General features: G+C 37.3%; 4 protein-coding genes and 1 non-coding gene across 6 annotated transcripts; 4 read left to right on the top strand and 1 right to left on the bottom strand.

The window, feature by feature from the left end:
• Positions 1–2,758: 2,758 nt before the first annotated feature.
• Positions 2,759–2,831, bottom strand: TRNAK-UUU (transfer RNA lysine (anticodon UUU)). Its single transcript has one exon. It is a non-coding gene; the product is annotated as a tRNA-Lys (tRNA).
• A 101-nt stretch (positions 2,832–2,932) lies between these two features.
• LOC125206891 (uncharacterized) lies at positions 2,933–7,154 on the top strand. 2 transcript variants are annotated; one of them, XM_089060277.1, is made up of 16 exons: positions 2,933–3,181; positions 3,985–4,029; positions 4,172–4,212; positions 4,304–4,385; positions 4,577–4,621; positions 4,836–4,892; positions 5,030–5,089; positions 5,168–5,295; positions 5,433–5,694; positions 5,764–5,830; positions 5,933–6,003; positions 6,099–6,188; positions 6,278–6,386; positions 6,460–6,551; positions 6,647–6,752; positions 6,856–7,154. In XM_089060277.1, exons 1-16 carry the CDS (start codon positions 3,062–3,064, stop codon positions 6,981–6,983), a joined length of 1,503 nt encoding a protein of 500 aa, XP_088916403.1. In that variant the 5' UTR covers positions 2,933–3,061; the 3' UTR covers positions 6,984–7,154. The 2 variants fall into 2 exon arrangements, with proteins under 2 accessions (XP_088916403.1, XP_088916404.1); XM_089060278.1 differs by lacking the exon at positions 2,933–3,181 and having other exon boundaries at positions 4,304–4,374.
• Positions 7,155–7,971: 817 nt separating this feature from the next.
• On the top strand, positions 7,972–12,021 carry LOC125207769 (LOW protein: exocyst complex component-like protein). The gene is made up of 7 exons (XM_048107247.2): positions 7,972–8,217; positions 8,817–8,911; positions 9,224–10,265; positions 10,427–10,951; positions 11,073–11,261; positions 11,382–11,518; positions 11,602–12,021. Exons 1-7 carry the CDS (start codon positions 8,113–8,115, stop codon positions 11,858–11,860), a joined length of 2,352 nt encoding a protein of 783 aa, XP_047963204.1. The 5' UTR covers positions 7,972–8,112; the 3' UTR covers positions 11,861–12,021.
• Positions 12,022–12,409: 388 nt separating this feature from the next.
• Positions 12,410–13,721, top strand: LOC125208286 (uncharacterized). The gene is made up of 4 exons (XM_089061290.1): positions 12,410–12,691; positions 12,791–12,883; positions 13,250–13,419; positions 13,532–13,721. Exons 1-4 carry the CDS (start codon positions 12,523–12,525, stop codon positions 13,580–13,582), a joined length of 483 nt encoding a protein of 160 aa, XP_088917416.1. The 5' UTR covers positions 12,410–12,522; the 3' UTR covers positions 13,583–13,721.
• Positions 13,722–15,818: 2,097 nt separating this feature from the next.
• LOC148923857 (protein PHLOEM PROTEIN 2-LIKE A9-like) lies at positions 15,819–16,763 on the top strand. Its single transcript, XM_048102166.2, has 3 exons — positions 15,819–15,977; positions 16,066–16,151; positions 16,247–16,763. The coding sequence occupies exons 1-3, from the start codon at positions 15,921–15,923 to the stop codon at positions 16,614–16,616; spliced, it is 513 nt and encodes a 170-aa protein (XP_047958123.1). The 5' UTR covers positions 15,819–15,920; the 3' UTR covers positions 16,617–16,763.

The raw sequence follows: 16,763 nt of genomic DNA, 5'->3' as shown, positions 1-16,763 counted from the left end.
ATTTGACCAACATGTTGAAAATGTTTGAACAGTATCAAAAATGCAGTTCTTGACCTTTTAAATACTTTAATTTATTGTTTGTTCGGAAATGTCTATTATCTAAATCAAAATTGTTAAGTTAAGAGGTAACTAGGTTACCTACAGTTAGTAACTCGACTTATTTATCAAAAATCACCTTCTTTTTCTTTATATTAATTCAACTATTTAGATTGGAATTTTTTGGTTTGGATTAAGTTGCACGGTGGCGTATGGTTTACATCAACGTTACATTTCTTCCACTTCGTTTGAAATTACTAGTATTTTATTTCTTTTTGTGTAAAAAATAAATTATTTTATTTATTGTGGTACACTGCTAATAAGTAATAACCGTTACTATTATAAGTACTAAAAATTATGTAGCATGCAATCCAAAAACATTTTTTATTTTCTAAAGCACAATTTGATGAGTAACTTATCCTCATATTTATTGAGTTCAATTGGCCGATATTAATCATGTAACTGGAAAAATCAAGATCTATAAATCAAGACCATACTAATTTCATTATTCTATATGATGTGTGACAGCATATGTTTATGAATCACAAGGGACGGATATATATAAGAAGACATCATATTTACATCACATCCAATAACAATGTCGGCACATCCGTTTTGAGGAGTTATCGAAGTGCGAAACGGAGTACATTTGCTAATGAATAAAATGGTGATAAATTTCAATCCACTAGCTGTAGCCTGCTACAATAATGATCAGTACATGTGTAGATAGTTGTTTTTTTTTTAAATTATGTCAAATACTTATTAAAAGTTACTAAGAATTTACGATACTTATTAAAAGTTACTAACAATTTGAGTAACAGCCAAAACAAAATTATATTAGCTATTTTGATGTGTTAATTAAATAATAAAATCATAAATATAGTTAGTTAACAAATTAAAAATAATTTATTAGTCTTTGGCCTTATTTTCAATTTTTTATTTTTATATTTGAATTATTTTTCATTATTTTTCAAATTTGAATTAAAGTATGCATTAATTATATTTTATAGTTCAAAAAAATTTAAAAAATTATACTCAAAAACCATAATATTATGCACATTCCTTATACAATATATATGTATACACTTTTTAATTAAATGCATAAATAAATTACTTTTTTTCTCAAATAAACCAATTTTTGGTTGTACAAAATTTGGTTGCATAGACTTATTGTAACAATTTACGACTAAATTTGATGCGAATCCAGATAGGTCTAAACCAAGGAAAGTGAGGTGAAAGGGTGATAATGAGCCAAGCCGCAACTGGGGTCAGATTTGAGCAACGATTCGCCTATCCGTATGATGTCAAAATGCTCTTCAAAGACCACCATTGTCTTCCCCACCGAAATAGCTTCGCGTGGGTATCTTGCACGACTCAATCGGAGCTTGGATGAAGAAGTTATGGTCGTTTTACGAAAGTCGCGCAGTAAAAAAAAGGAGGCTCCAGAAAGTTCATGCGGACGGGTGTTTTGTTGCATGAAAACACCCGACCGGGCAATTTGTGTCCGAGAAGAATTCAAAAGGCGGGATTTTGAATTATTTTAAGTGTCTTTTCATATTCTAACTCTAGTTTGAGTGACTTTTCATCTTCCAATCTCCCACATCTATAAATAGGGCCTTTTGTAACTTTTGTAATAGATTAGAGATTAGATTGAGTTTAGAAAAAGAACGTCTCCTTTGTGACAGTCCCTCCCCATGTTGGGTGAGATGAATGTTTGGAAACCAAATCCATAGCCGGGCTATGGTTATTTGGTAGTTAGCCCGAGGTTAGCTACTTGGTATGTTTGCCTTGTGGTTGGTCCGGGACTAGCCACTTGACAATCTTCACAACTAGTCCCATGTATCTAGTGGCGGAGCTTGAGTGAGAGTATACCTTAGGGGCGGAGCTCGAAAGAGTATACCTCTAGTGGTGGAGCTCAAATGAAAGTATACCCTAGTGAACAGTGTGACTAGCCGGTGGAGTCGATAATAATGGTTCTTTGTAGCCATTTGCTCACTCCCCAATTTCTTCCATTTCGACCCCCCCATCCATTCTATTTTTGTTCTATCTTTTTGTGGGATAGAACACCTATCCTTTTAGTGTAATGCTTGTTTAATGTTTGTTGTAATGTTGTTTATGTTGTTGTTGTAATGCTTGTAGTTTTTAGTTGTGTTGCTTTTACAAGAACAAGCCTTGAGCTAATTTTGGAGATCTCATCAAAGTTGAAACTTATTATAAGCTCACATATGAAATATCCTATCAAGCATATTTAACATTATATGAATTTAAATTAATTTAGAGTTTAATTGAAAAAACACATTATAAAAAAAATAGTTAAACATCAATGTAAGCCATGTAGAATGAGTATTCCTCAACTCTATTGCAAATTTCATTAGTACTTAAAATACATGTTATTGAGTTCAATAACTGAAAGATTATACTCTCTTTATTATGTGGTAGTAGAAACGTTTCTTTTCGGCATGCGATTTAATAAAAATTATGTGAAGTGGGGTTAAGTAAAAAAGAATCAAATAGGAAATTAAAAAAATAGATGGATAAAGAGAGAATAAAATAAGTTCGAAGAAATGTTTTGATTTGTACTAAAAAGAGAAACGACCACATTACTATGTAACGGAGCCGTCTAAGAATACTAAATGGAGTTCATAATAATAAAATGCCGTCTGTGGGAATCGAACACCCGCGGCCCGTCTAAGAATACAAAAGGGAGTCAATAAAAATAAAACGCCGTCTGTGGGAATCGAACCCACGACCACGTGGTTAAAAGCCACGCGCTCTACCAGCTGAGCTAAGACGGCTACATGTCAAATTGACTGAATGAGTATAATATGTTGTCGTTTAAGTGAGATTAGAAAAAGCCGAATCAGAATCACCCTTCTTACACTTCATAGATTCTCTCACTCCTTCAAAAATACGTTCTTCAACCTCGCCGCCTCCTTCCCACCTCTTGTCTCTAACTCTATATCCAGAGAGCGGCAGCGCAAAAGATTTCAAGAAGCAAATTCCAATAGCAATTACATACCTGTCAATGGAGACCAACCCGCCCCAAATCGTCGACGTGGGCTCTGTGGTGGAGGCAATTTCGGCCGATGATTTCAACGCCCCCCTCTACGAAGTCGAGAGCCTCTGCATGCGCTGCCGCGAAAACGTATGCTTTGTTCGATTTCATCAAATTCATTGTTGTTTTAGCGCATTGGCTTGTTTAAAGCCATCGCTTTTCGCAATTCTCGTGTTCTTTATTACGCATTTGCTGGCGATTCTTCAATACATCATCTGGGTATTTCTCTAGGGTTGCAAGATTTGTTTTTTAAACTTAATTTGAATTTATGTTGTATTGCTTGTTTAGACTGTGGGGAAGGCGCACAAACATGTAGGTTGATTTGTCAAGACTATATCTCTTGAGGGTCCTTGCTAATTTTTTATTTTAGCTATTTCTCTTTTCTTTTTTTGTATAGATTTGATAGGTTCAAGCTCTCTTCTGGCTTGTTGTTTGAGTTCTTAAGTTTTTTTTGTTGAATGCTTCTGGAAACTTACTGCAAAGAATCAAGCTTCATCTCCAACCGTACACCAAACTCAAACCCATTTTTGGTGTTTTTTGTGAAACAACACCATATTTGGTGTTACTGCAAACGTTTTGTGAGACAAAATCCCAAAAATGGTGTAAATCGGAACATTGGTGTAAATGGTTGGAGTAAAATTATTTTTTGGTGTGACATATCCTAAAAAATGAGTTTAATTTTGGTGTAAATGATTGGAGATGATGAGTCCTTTAATTGATTTCATGAGAAACGTAGTTGGTGTCTAGTTCTTTATTTGTCTAGGCTCTTAATGTTTAAGAGATAGATTAACTTTTTATATGTGTAAAACAATACTTGAGTAAGTGATCCTTAGGCAATGTGGCTGTTTACCTTTTCATGTTTTTCGTTTTCCTGATGAAATACTTTTCTGCAGGGGACGACTCGGTTCTTGCTAACCGTAATTCCTCATTTTAGAAAGGTGAACTCCCTTTCTTCGTTGTGCTATCTTGGTCAGATTTTTCTACTATATCAGAGATGTGTGCGTGTAGTATGTTTGGGCGACTATCTATATTATATGCTAAGTTTTTTCTTTCCCCCCTTTTTTATATCTTGTGTTGCAGATATTGCTATCAGCCTTTGAATGTCCACATTGTGGTGAGAGGTAATTCAATCTAGAAGGGTACTGGTTGATATTATCTTCCGCGTTTTTTTATTTGTTGATGCTTATTCCCTTTTGTGTCTTTTATCTCAAGGAATAATTTTGTTCAATTTGCCGGTGAAATACAGCCTAAAGGCTGCCACTACGTACTGGATGTTCCATCAGGTGATAAAAAGGTTGTAATCTCGAGTAGTTGGATTTGTGGGTTATACTTATTTAATGGAGATTTTGAAATGATCTGAGTTCGTTCTATGAAGTTTGCTGTAATGCAATTTTTTGGTGTTCGATAACTGTTATTTATTTGATACTAACCGAAAAATCTATGACCTTAAACTCTAAATGATAATGTGTATGTCTTTATATGCAGATGTTCAATCGTCAAGTGGTGAAATCAGAGACTGCCACAATCAAGGTAGTTTTCTTTTTCACTTTACTGATTCACTACTGTGCTGTCTCTTGCGAGATGCATGGATACATTATCTTGTAGTATGAAGTTACTCAACATGTGTCATGCATTTAATCTCTATTCCTCATTATCACGATATAGCATTGACGGCTCCTTCTATTTCTTTTCTTAGTTCTTCTAATTGAAGATGCTTTTCTGTTTTATCTCGTTGATTCTGCAGATCCCTGAATTGGAATTTGAGATTCCTCCAGAGGCTCAGCGTGGTTCCTTGTCAACGGTATGCTTTTGGTATCTCTTATTTCACATGGGAATGCACTGCTAAGTTTATTTTCTTTTGGTTCTACTTCTCCCATATCTCGAAATCAGTTTACATCATCTCTGCTTAATTTGCAATATTTCCCGATGCATGTATAGGTAGAAGGGATACTGGTCAGAGCTATAGAGGGGTTGGAGACCCTTCAGGAAGAGCGGAAGGTAAACCTTGCTCATGTTTCCTTACTGACTGTCAGGCATTATAATCATCCTAATAATGATAATTTCCTTTTGTTTCAGAGAGTCGATCCTGTGACAGCTGAAGCAATCGATAGGTTCTTAGTGAAACTGAGAACTTGTGCATCCGGCGAGTCGCATTTTACCTTCACCCTCGACGATCCTGCAGGAAACAGCTTTATTGAGAATCCGTAAGAGATCCCCTGATTCTAAATGCAATATATGGAATGATACATAAAATAACTCTTTCAAATGAATCTCAAATGTCGTTGTGTGTCAGATATATATCCTATGATTACTTCATATTGTGACGATGCAATCTGTATAGGTGCGCTCCGTCTTCTGATCCACATTTGACTATCAAGTTCTATGAGCGAACGCCTGAACAACAAGCGGCCTTAGGGTATGTTGCAGACCCGTCAGAACGAGAACCCGGTGTTGAAAATAACTTAGACAGCTCAAACAGTGTTTCTGTAACACAAGAGGAACCACATGGCTCGGTTGGAGCAATAGGCGGCCGCCGAGCTATTGCACAGGGTAATAGTGCAGAAATAGCAGATGCTTTATTTCGGTATTCAGCCCCTGAAGAGGTACATTTTCCCATTTAGCGAATCAACTCCAAATATTGGAGTAAATATCATAACACTTTGTCATAACAGGTCATGACTTTTCCTACCACTTGTGGTGCTTGTGCCGCGAGCTGTGAGTGTCGCATGTTTATGACGAGTATCCTTTGCATTCGGTGTTGTCTCAACTCACATGAAGTGCGAATTTCGACATTTGATTAACCCTCTGTCATTTCAAAGTTGTTAGCTTAACTGTAAACAGATATCCCTTACTTCCAAGAAGTGATTGTTATGGCTTCCACATGTGATGGCTGTGGATACCGTAACTCGGAGGTTCGTCTCACTACATGCCTTGATGGGTTTTGGCCTCGTAGTTTGTCCTGTTTTCTTATATCATTCTACCAATGATTTGATCTTATACATTGCAGGTCAAGCCTGGTGGTGCTATACCCGATAAAGGGAAAAAGATAGTTGTTCTTGTGAAGAACGCCAGAGATCTTAGTCGCGATGTGATAAAGGTACAAAAGCAGTTATTTATCCCATTGAAGGCTATTTCATGTTAGCTTTGCTTGTATTGCTATTCCTAATTATGCCCTCACCATTGTAGTCGGATACGGCCTCCGTTGTAATACCAGAGCTCGAGCTGGAACTTTCTAGTGGCACATTGGGCGGACTCGTCACAACTGTCGAAGGCTTGATATCCAAGATCGGTGAAAGTAAGTTTTCTCGTACCTCTTATGCACCATCTGGTCTCTAGCTTCAACGCTTATCTTCAACTCCCAATTGCAGGCCTTGCGAGAGTGCACGGGTTCACTTTTGGTGATAGTATGGATGATGACAAACGGAGCAAGTGGAAAGAATTCCAGGCCAAAATCGAGCAGGTGCAGATTCTTGAAATGATGTACTAGCAAACTTCTATCATTGGATCTCAGTTGGATTATATCGATTGATTACTTGCTTGGTTTGTAATTTACAGCTGAAAAGGTTGGAAGAGCCTTGGACTTTGATTCTCGACGACGCACTGTCCAATTCTTTCATCGCCCCTGCGACCGATGAAATGAAGGACGACGCCCAGTTATCATGTAAGTTCGTCCCCGTTTTCCATTTTCTTTAGATTTTTTTAAACTTATAAGTTGTCTCCACGTCCTGGTCCTGCCACTTGAATGTCGTCGTGCTTGTGTTCAGTCGAGGAGTACGAGAGGTCGTGGGAGCAGAACGAGGAGCTCGGTCTCAACGACATGGATACGTCTGCTGGAGACGCTGCTTACGAGTCTGCTGATGTTGAGCCAAATGAGAAGGCAAATGATGCATGATTGCTCTTTGCTTGTACCAAATTTTGTTATTTATAGTATTTTTTTGTAACTTATATTTGTTGGTTTTGTCTGAGTTTTGATTTGGTATATCACATTAGTACATTTGTTACCTTGTAACATCAATGTTTTGATCTTTACTATAGTTATGCGACTTATGTCCCTTTTTAGTTATTTTTTTGGTCAGTTTTTCTCCATTGTAGCATCTGAATTCAGCATGATTAATTATTTCACCATATTTAATTATTTCACCATTTTTTGCAATCTATTTGAGGCTACTTTTTACTATTTAAAGCATCAGTGTGGTCAAATCTCCAAAATGTATAAAAAAAAAAAATATCCCTTTTCCTCGATTTAGGTTGAAATGCTTATTTCCTGTTAAGAAAGATAACTTTCTTTTTTATAATTTATTAAATACTCCCTCCGTCACTGATTAAGGGTCATACTTTTTCATTTCGGTCCGTCTCCAATTAAGAGTCACACTTTATTTTTTCCATAAATGATATGTAGGTCCCACATTCCACTAATTCACTTCACTCACATTTTATTATAAAATCAATATAAAAAAATGGTTCAAACATTCCACTAACTTTTTCAATCAACTTTTTTTAACATTTCTTAAAACTCGTGCCCGATCAAAGTAGGACTCTTATTAGGGGACGGAGGAAGTATCTCTTAAAAAGTAATCTTGGGATTATGTATTTGCAGGTATATAATGATAGATATGTTATATAATTATATTCAATTGATCACCAAGTTTTATCTAATACAGTAAAATTATTATGGACACTATTCATTCTATAATTTTTTTCTATAACATCAATTTGATTCAAATTTGAAGTTTTATGTAATCTAAAAAATTAGTACTACCAAGTCTTGTTGGGCCGAATAAAGCCCCAAATTTAAAATAAATTAACACATCAAAACTAAAATTTACAAAAAAGTTTAATAAATTAAATGAGATTAGTAAAAAGTGATCTTTACTTTTTCAAACCAAAAACCTTTGCTAAAGCGAAAACTAGAACCCTGCTGCCGAGTGCTCGATTCTCCACTTGATTTTCAGGGCATTGCTTCGATTCTCTCTGCACTTCACTTCTCTGCAACTTCGCCTCGAAAGCGGAATAAAGAGAGGATGAAAATGGTGGAAAGCAGCGAAGAGGAAGATGATTTCCCCTCCATGGAAAGCGTCACGCCTCAGTCCAAGATCGACACCGTCTATCAGTCCAAAACTGAAAAGGTTCGAGGATAAGATGATGGAATTTGAGGCACAATTTGGATCTCTTTCCATTCATGATTTGAGAAGTTGCTCTAATGCCTTTTTTCTTAGCTGAATCTGTTTGAATTTGACTTGAGCTGATGAATTACGGAAAGATGAGATTTTGGGAATTTTTTCTCTGTTTTTTGGAGGCGAATTACTTGAGTCAAGGATGATTTTGATGTTCCTGGTTGTATTTTTTTTTACTTGATTTATTTTTTAAGCTGCTTGATTTAATTGTCTAGCAACTGTTTTCTGGTTGTTGAATTGCTTCCCTTTTCTCCTGATTTTCTCTATCGATTAGGAATGTGTTATTTCTTCTCTTGCCCTCGGGTTTTGGGGATTGCTTAAATTTAGATGCATTTATGTTGGAATTTTGTGGGAAAATTATCCATTCAAAAAGAAATGGAGACACTTTTTTTTATGTTTACTACTGAGATTTTAACTTTTTCTGTTAGAGATTATGTTTCTTGTTGTTTTGTTTGTGTTTAATGCTTCATGGTCTTCTGAGTCTGCTTAAGAGTGAATGTAAATACTAATCCTCTCCTTTTTTGTGGCAATTTCAACTTAAATTGATGCAGGGAATCAGAAAGATCTGTTTTGAGCTATTGGATTTGAAAGATGCAGTTGAGAACTTGTGCAGCAATACTCGAACAAAGTATTTGGCCTTTTTAAGGTGAGTGAAACGGCTTGATTTCTGCTCGTATTATGGCTATATCGTGAACGATGTTATGTAGATTTTGCTCGTATAATCAGCTCATACACATACATCTGCAAAGATTTATAAGAAAAAGTGTATTGCAATCTTGAATGGTATTTAATGTAAGCTTTTTAATACCATAAATTTTACATAGGAATAAGCTGAATTGGCTTAAACGCATCACTTTCCGATAAGAAGATTTGGTTCCGATTTAGTCTCTTTGACCTAAAGCTGTTATCCGAGTGTATGCCTTTGTGTAAATGGAGTATCTTTTTTTGGTAATTGTAGGTTATCTGATGAAGTGGTTGAAATGAAGCACGAGTTAAATGACCTCCAAAAGCATATCTCTTCTCATGGGATTCTTATCCAGGATTTAATGAGTGGCGTGTCTCGTGAATTGGAAGAATGGAGTGGAGCTGGTGGAGATGTCTCTGAGGCTGAGGACCCTCTAACTAATGAAACTGATGGAATATTCTCGACTGAAGTGGAAGATCGACGAATGCTGTTTTTGGAGCATGTGGATGTTCTACTGGCAGAGCATAAAATAGAAGAAGCAATAGATGCAATTGATACAGAAGAGCGAACTTACCCCGAGCTGAAAGGGGCGGGGGATAGTACAACTGATGAAAGCTCCTCTTTCAAGTCTGCTCTCTCGAAGAGAAAAGCCATGCTTGAAAACCAGCTCGTTGAGATTAGCCGACAGCCCTCAGTTGGTATTCTAGAACTGAGGAAGGTGTTGTCCAGTTTATTGAAGCTTGGGAAGGGCCCCTTGGCACATCAGATATTTTTGAAATCTTACGGTTCTCGTCTCCAGAGAAGCATTGAAGATTTTCTTGCACTGTGCCCTTGCTATCCGGAAACGTATTCTGCCACTCTGTCTAATCTCGTCTTCTCTATGATTTCATTGGCAAACAAAGATTCTGGCCAGATGTTTGGCGATAACCCTCTTTATAGTAACAAAATAGTTCAATGGGCAGAATGGGAGATAGAATCGTTGGTCCGATTGGTCAAGGAAAACGCCCCTCCTTCTGAGACATCTTCTGCTTTGCGCGCAGCTAGTGTGTTTGTTCAGGCTAGTCTTAACCACTGCTCTGAATTGGAAAAGCAGGATCTGAAGCTAACGAAGCTACTTCTCGTGCTCTTGCAACCTTACGTTGAAGAGGTGCTTGAGTTAAACTTCCGAAGGGCCAGAAAATTGGCTCTTGATTTGGTTGGAACTGATGAAAGCATGCCTCTATCACCTCGTTTGGCATCTCCTCTTTCTACATTCGCAACTTCATCTGATCGTCTGCTTGTTGATTGCGGGATGAGATTCATTTTTGCTGTCAAGGTGAGTTACTGTCTAATTTTCATTGAATCTTTCTACCTTCTGCACAAGTCATGTAAGAGCACCGACAATGTTTTGTAATCAAGTAAAGTAACATTTGAGGAACTTATTTAAAATGTTACATTCACGAGATTTAACCAAACCATTTACTTGTGTGCGTCCAGGAGATAGCCGAGCAGCTAACTCGCTTGGTCATCCTGCACTTTGGAGGAAACATACTGACGCGTATATCAGAGCTTTTTGACAAGTATGTTGAAGTCTTGATTAAATCCTTAACCGGTGCAACTGAAGATGACAATTTGACTGACCTAAAGGAACATGTGCCTTTCAACGCGGAGACAGACTCTCAGCAGCTTGCGTTATTGGGAACTGCATTTACAATTGTCGAAGAGTTATTGCCTATGGTAGTGTCGAGAATCTGGAACGCGTTAGGTGAAAGCAAAGAATCGGGAGATGGTCTAACGGAGAATGCAATGACTCCTATTAACAGTAGTATCGATCCTAGAGAATGGAGGCGTCAGCTTCAACAATCTCTCGACAAACTAAGGGATCATTTCTGTCGACAATATGTTTTAAGTTTCATTTATTCAAGAGATGGCGAGACCAGATTAGAAGCGCAGATATATATCGGTGGAAAAGGAAAAGATTTACTCTGGAACTCCGATCCTCTTCCTTCGTTGCCATTCCAGGTAACCATCCAATTTGAAAAATATATGATCTGGTCGGGTTCAATCGTGCCCTTTCAAACTGGTAATTTCACAAGCTACCATTTTTGTCTGCAATGCGGTCTGTAATTTGCTATATCCACAGGCATTATTCGGGAAGCTGCAGCAACTGGCCGCGGTGGCAGGAGATGTTTTGTTAGGAAAAGAGAAGATACAGAAGGTTCTACTGGCTAGGTTGACCGAAACCGTGGTGATGTGGTTGTCGAATGAGGAGGAATTCTGGGGAGTTCTGGAGAACGAGTCAGCTCCTCTTCGCCCAGTTGGTTTGCAGCAGGTTCGGGTTCTAAACACCCCTTTTTACTGATTTAGCAACGACAAATCTTCCCGACTATGAAGCATAGTTTGACGTGCTAACTGAATTGTGATTAATAACACTACTACGTCTCCACTGCAGTTGATACTCGATATGCACTTCACCGTTGAGATTGCACGGTTTGCTGGCTATCCTTCTCGACACCTCAACAAGGTATCGTCAGACATAATTGCCCGCGCTGTCAAGGCATTCGCTGCTAGAGGAGTAGATCCGCAGAGGTAATGGTTTTTCCTCCTTAAAAACTTTGGTCACTAGTCTATACTTTATATATCTGGCGCTGACGAATCTTTGCTTCCGACAGCTCGGTTCCTGAGGATGAATGGTTCGTGGAAACTGCAAAAGGCGCGATAAACAAGCTTCTGATGGGGGGCTCCGGCTCGGATGTGTCGGAGGTTGATGATGAGGAAGACGACGAGCACCACATCATCATGGACGACGAAGTCGTCTCGGACTCAGACGATTCGCCCTCTTCGCTGTCGTCGGTGGAGAGTGACGAGTCATTTGCTTCTGCACAAATGGAGGAATTGGATAGCCCTGTTTTGACTGATTCTGAGAATTGATGCTTCTGAAATGTTTTGTAGAGACAATTGGTATTGTATGTTGTTTTAGTGCAGATTCATTGTGTAATGGTAGTACTAGTATTTATTGTCTTGGACAAACAAGCAGTCAATGCTGTAATCGTAACCCTATATATACATGTATGTATGTATATGTTGTAGCATTTCATGTTTAGCATATTTTAGATTATTAAAGTTATTTGATGCAGGGGTGCATGGTTAAATCAGAACGTTCAATCATGTTTTCTTGATTGGCCTAATTTCTGATCTATAATCCAGTCTTAGTTTCGAACCGGAAACAGGTAGACTAATAATTTTTGTTCAAAATTAGAAAAAAAATTGACAAAAAGATAAAGTTTAGGATCAAAATCGTAAATGATCATGTGTTTAGGATCAATTTTGGCCTTAACTTTTACAATAATCAACTAGTCACTTGTTTTAAACCGGAATTGTAAAATATGCAGTCGGAAATACCAAATTTTCGATCGAAATTTATAATTTTAGGACCAATAAGTCTAAATTTTAAAGGGAATTCTAGATAATTCAGGCAAATTATATCCAAGGTACTGAAAAGCGCGGGAAACAAAAAGGGGTTGTATAAAATTAGGGTTTCTTTAACGATAGAGTGTAGAGTGAAAGCGATCGTTGTTTCCTTTTGCTCTTCGATGGACGGTAAAGATGAAGGATCATTGGAGATGTTGGCGCCGATCGCCGTGGATCTGAGCAGAGGCGGTGCCGCGGCGGACCTGACGGGGAAAGTTCATCAGCTGCCGTGCTGCATCAAGCACGATGGCCCCACCCCTGTCTCTCACTACTTCAAGCCCAAACCCACTGGTACAAAATTCCGTGAATGTACAACTCGTCTATGCAGCTTATGCTAATGTACAACTGATGTATGCACTGAGCACAACGCTTTGAATGCTTCAATTGTAGAAATGGAGGTAGATGGGCTAAAAGTGGAGGAAGCGCACTTCCGAGGGAGGAAATTGCACGGAACCACTGTTGCTCTTCCACGTGGCTATTCTGGTAACTGTGATTGCCTTCTCTTATTCTCAGATTTCCGCCATTTTTTTATTAGGTGTGATTCTGTGAAGAAATGGTTGACCTAATTTTTACGCTACAAATTCTGCATAATTGGGCATAAATTGTGCGTTCTCTGTAATTTATATCTGAGTATATTTAGCAATGATTGCCTAATTTTGGTTTTTGTGCTTTGATTCTTCTTTTTGACTTCACATTGGAACAATATCTGATTTGTAGTGATATATAATCTGTAGTGCAGCCAAAAAGTTCCAATAGGATTCCGCCATAATCAAATTTGATCGTAAACGTCCAAACATTTTATCACATTAACTTGAATCGATTGTGCTATAACTCTATTATTCTTTCTAGGTTTCATCCTAGGAAAGAAAGGTCATGATCAAGGGAATAATGGCACGAATTCGCAGTGCTGGGAGACAGCTGCGACTTTTGAAGATATCACGATCTGGAATCATGACGCAATCCCTTCAAAAGATGATGCATTCTTGCGCGCCTTTCATTGGTTTACCGCTGCCAATGCTGTAAGTTTGCGTTTGATTATGTAGTTCTTGATGAAGTAGGTGTAACGTGGCAAATATTTTGTTAAATATTTCTGGCTTCCATGATCAAAGGATTCTCTTTGTAAACCTGCAGCTGCATCAAACTGTAACTGCTGAAGATCTGGAATCCGCGTGCGTTGATTAGGAGCTGGAGCTGGTTTGATTTTTCTTAGCTAAATATAGATTATAGTGACAACTTGACTAGGCAGGAATGTGCTTTCAATTTGTCTATGCCTTACAGTATGCACAATATGATTCTCCATCAATAATTGCTGTGTTAAATATGGCTTGATTCTCTTTCTTTTTGTTTTGCTTTTTGATTGAATAAGTGTTTAAGTTATGCTTTCCACCAGTAAGACAAGTGGACCTACTAGCGCGAAAATTTGAATGCAAAGTAGTCGAAGTCCACGGTCCATAGCTCTAGAAGAAATAGTGGCCGGCTCTTTAGTATAGATGCATTAAGCTTACGGCTCCACTACGTTTATTTATTCTCAATTCCTTTGAAGCATATCTTAAATTGTTTACAAATACTTGTGACTTGATGCAATGGATGAGGCCACTTTGATGCAAATATTATAATCAACATCTATAGGCTGTGTGTGTGTGAAGGAGATGAATGTGTGGAGGTCTGTTGGTGTGGGGTTGAGACGAGGAGATCCTCTGTTCGAAATTCTTATTCGGTCTCCTCTTCCAACAACAGGATTCCCGCTGTGTATTTAAAAATATCCGTACATTTTGCTCGTAATTTCTGGAAGGCCGACAGTTGGAGTAGGAGATTGAATATTATTTTGGAACAAAGGATCTCGTCTGTCTCCGGAGGCAGGGAATCCATTCTGGACGCGGGGGCCTGACTCGAATCCATCTGTATGGTTGTTGAGCACTACTGCATTTTTATATGTTGCGAGAGTACGTGTGTGATGCTCCTGAATATATTAGACATATCATTGCCCAGAAAAAAACCGTGACATAATTGGGGAATGAATGCAGTGGGATTCATTTAACTGTAAAGTAGATTCATGATAACAATTTGGAGTATAATTTTATTCATAATTTATTCGGATTTTAAATGTCCGGGCTAACAATTTGATTTAAACGTGATGATTCAGTTTGTTAGTTTTTTATGTGGACCCAAGCTTTATAGTAGCACTATTCAATTTTTATCATTTGCAGTGAAAATTTGGACGATTTGGATGCATTTTTGCAGATTTCATTACTCTTTTTTACCTTTCTTATACAACTCCCTATTTACACCTCTTTTCAGAAAATGCAAAAATCACAATTACTGGATAATTGAGATAAACATACGAGATTTGATACTACCTCCACTATTTTTTAAAATAGAAATTTTTAAAACGACACGAATTTTAATGTAAAATTAGTAAAATAAAAGAGATAGAAAAAAAGTGTATTACTTGAAAATAGGTCCCACCTCACAAAGATAAACTAAAATGAAGAGTTTTTATTATTTGAAAATAAATTAAAATGGAAAGAATTTCTATTTTTATGAAACTATTAAAATAAATGTCGAGTATCTCTCTATGTTATTCTATATATATGCATTTCTCCACATATACCGAGCCATTGGTCATGGCGAATCCAAGATTCTTCTCTTCTATGCCGGATCCGCCCGTGGTCATAGACTAAACTCAAATTTCGCTACTAAGCTGGACCAAATTGACTCGAACCTCAATTCAATTTATAAGTTGGAAGAAAAATGCCTAATTATCTACGGTCTATATTTTGTCCTCCTACTCAATAGAATACTACCTCTGTCCCACATTTAGTGTGGACACGAGTTTTAAGAAATGTAAAGAAAAGTGGATTGAATAAGTTAGTAGATTATGAGTCTCACTTATATATATTAGTTTTACAATAAAAATGTGAGTATAATTGGTTGATGGAATGTGGGGTTTAGGGTTTAGGGTTGTACCATTTATGGTAAAAAGTGAAATGTGTCTCTTATTGTGGGACAGACCGAAATGACAAAATGTGACACTAACTGAGGGACAGAGGTAGTATTTCATTAGGAAATGAAATATCTTGACCGATTCCAGCCGTTTCTATAAAATAAAATGCCACTTTTTGGCATCTCCATCCACATCAAATCATCTCCATGTTTACGTACGTAATGACAATTGACATACATGTATTTAGCTGGAAATGTAAAGTAAAGTAGTCCAACTTTGGATGCTACTATAAGATTAGTAATTATCAATTCACACGCACAATTTATTCGATACAATCACAACACATAAGCAATTATTCTTTTTTCATTGCCTTTCGCCGTTATTTCCCCAACCAAATTTCAGAATAATTAAATAAAAGATATTCCTTGTCTTTTAAGAGTCCCCTATACGTATAAATATGAGGGACTCCAACCAAATCCATACCAAACAATCAAATTCACAACTCTCCAACTCATAAACAACAACATCCTTTTCTTCATCTCTTTCTTCTGATAATTAATTTGTTTCAAGTTAGAAATGGCCTCCAACACCACCCCTCACCATTCTGGAAATTCTTCACTAAAATTCACCAAGGTACAAACACATTAATTCTATACATTCTTTATTATTTCAATTTTCAGTGTGTGCATATATATATCTAAATAAATCTTGATGTGTGTAGGGTGCTCAAGGAATGAAGATTTATCCTAGAAACTTCAACATTGTATGGGGAAACGACACTCGCTATTGGAACGTACCAAAAAACACGTGAGTTTTTTTTTTTTTTTTTTTCATACTATCATATAAAATAGAAACTATTTAAAAAAAATTAATGTTTTTTTTTTTTGGTGGTGGTGGTGTAGTGATTTGGCGGCGGAGCTTTGTCAAGTGAGCTGGCTGGAGGTGACTGGTGGCGTGGTGGGAACAAAGGCGGGAAAGAGCTATGAAGTAGGGTTTAGCGTGTCGTTGAATCCGGACGCATTTGGGTGGGGAAAATATCCGATTTATATCATGATCAAGAGAGGGAATGAGGAGAAGGCTACGTGGACTAAGATTATGATCAACCCTAATCAGAAAGGGCAGTTTGAGATTAAAGGGAGATTGACGAGAGGATCCGATCATCAAATTGAAGGCTCGGACGATGGGAAGCTCAGCTTCGGGTTGTACGAGGTTTGGAGTGGGAAGTGGAAGGGAGGTCTCAAGATTCACCATGCATATGTGAAGGAGTGTTGATTTGATAATTTTTATGAGGGTTGATATCTTTTGTATTGGTTTGGCAATTGCTTCATTTCATTTGAGGATGTTTTGTATCTTCATATAGAGATTGATGGATGTGTGTAATTTCTAATATCTATTTAAAGATTGAACATTTTATTGTAA

Source organism: Salvia hispanica, chromosome 6, assembly GCF_029641045.1.
Source record: "Salvia hispanica isolate PSC_SH4W2 chromosome 6, Shi_PSC_v1, whole genome shotgun sequence".
In the NCBI taxonomy this organism is placed as follows: Eukaryota; Viridiplantae; Streptophyta; class Magnoliopsida; order Lamiales; family Lamiaceae; genus Salvia; species Salvia hispanica.
The sequence above is the reverse complement of the archived record's forward strand: the minus strand, read 5'-3'. Positions and strand labels throughout refer to the sequence as shown.

Excerpts from the sequence above, each read along its gene's own strand:
- LOC125206891 (XM_089060277.1), top strand. The coding sequence starts at position 3,062 with ATGGAGACCAACCCGCCCCAAATCGTCGACGTGGGCTCTGTGGTGGAG. Across the intron at positions 5,695-5,763 it reads GGTATTCAGCCCCTGAAGAG|GTCATGACTTTTCCTACCAC; the intron begins GTACATTTTCCC and ends TTGTCATAACAG. Across the intron at positions 6,004-6,098 it reads GTGGATACCGTAACTCGGAG|GTCAAGCCTGGTGGTGCTAT; the intron begins GTTCGTCTCACT and ends TATACATTGCAG.
- LOC125207769 (XM_048107247.2), top strand. The coding sequence starts at position 8,113 with ATGAAAATGGTGGAAAGCAGCGAAGAGGAAGATGATTTCCCCTCCATG. Across the intron at positions 8,912-9,223 it reads AAGTATTTGGCCTTTTTAAG|GTTATCTGATGAAGTGGTTG; the intron begins GTGAGTGAAACG and ends TGGTAATTGTAG. Across the intron at positions 10,266-10,426 it reads GATTCATTTTTGCTGTCAAG|GAGATAGCCGAGCAGCTAAC; the intron begins GTGAGTTACTGT and ends GTGTGCGTCCAG.
- LOC125208286 (XM_089061290.1), top strand. The coding sequence starts at position 12,523 with ATGGACGGTAAAGATGAAGGATCATTGGAGATGTTGGCGCCGATCGCC. Across the intron at positions 12,692-12,790 it reads CTTCAAGCCCAAACCCACTG|AAATGGAGGTAGATGGGCTA; the intron begins GTACAAAATTCC and ends CTTCAATTGTAG. Across the intron at positions 13,420-13,531 it reads GGTTTACCGCTGCCAATGCT|CTGCATCAAACTGTAACTGC; the intron begins GTAAGTTTGCGT and ends GTAAACCTGCAG.
- LOC148923857 (XM_048102166.2), top strand. The coding sequence starts at position 15,921 with ATGGCCTCCAACACCACCCCTCACCATTCTGGAAATTCTTCACTAAAA. Across the intron at positions 15,978-16,065 it reads CTTCACTAAAATTCACCAAG|GGTGCTCAAGGAATGAAGAT; the intron begins GTACAAACACAT and ends TGATGTGTGTAG. Across the intron at positions 16,152-16,246 it reads TGGAACGTACCAAAAAACAC|TGATTTGGCGGCGGAGCTTT; the intron begins GTGAGTTTTTTT and ends GTGGTGGTGTAG.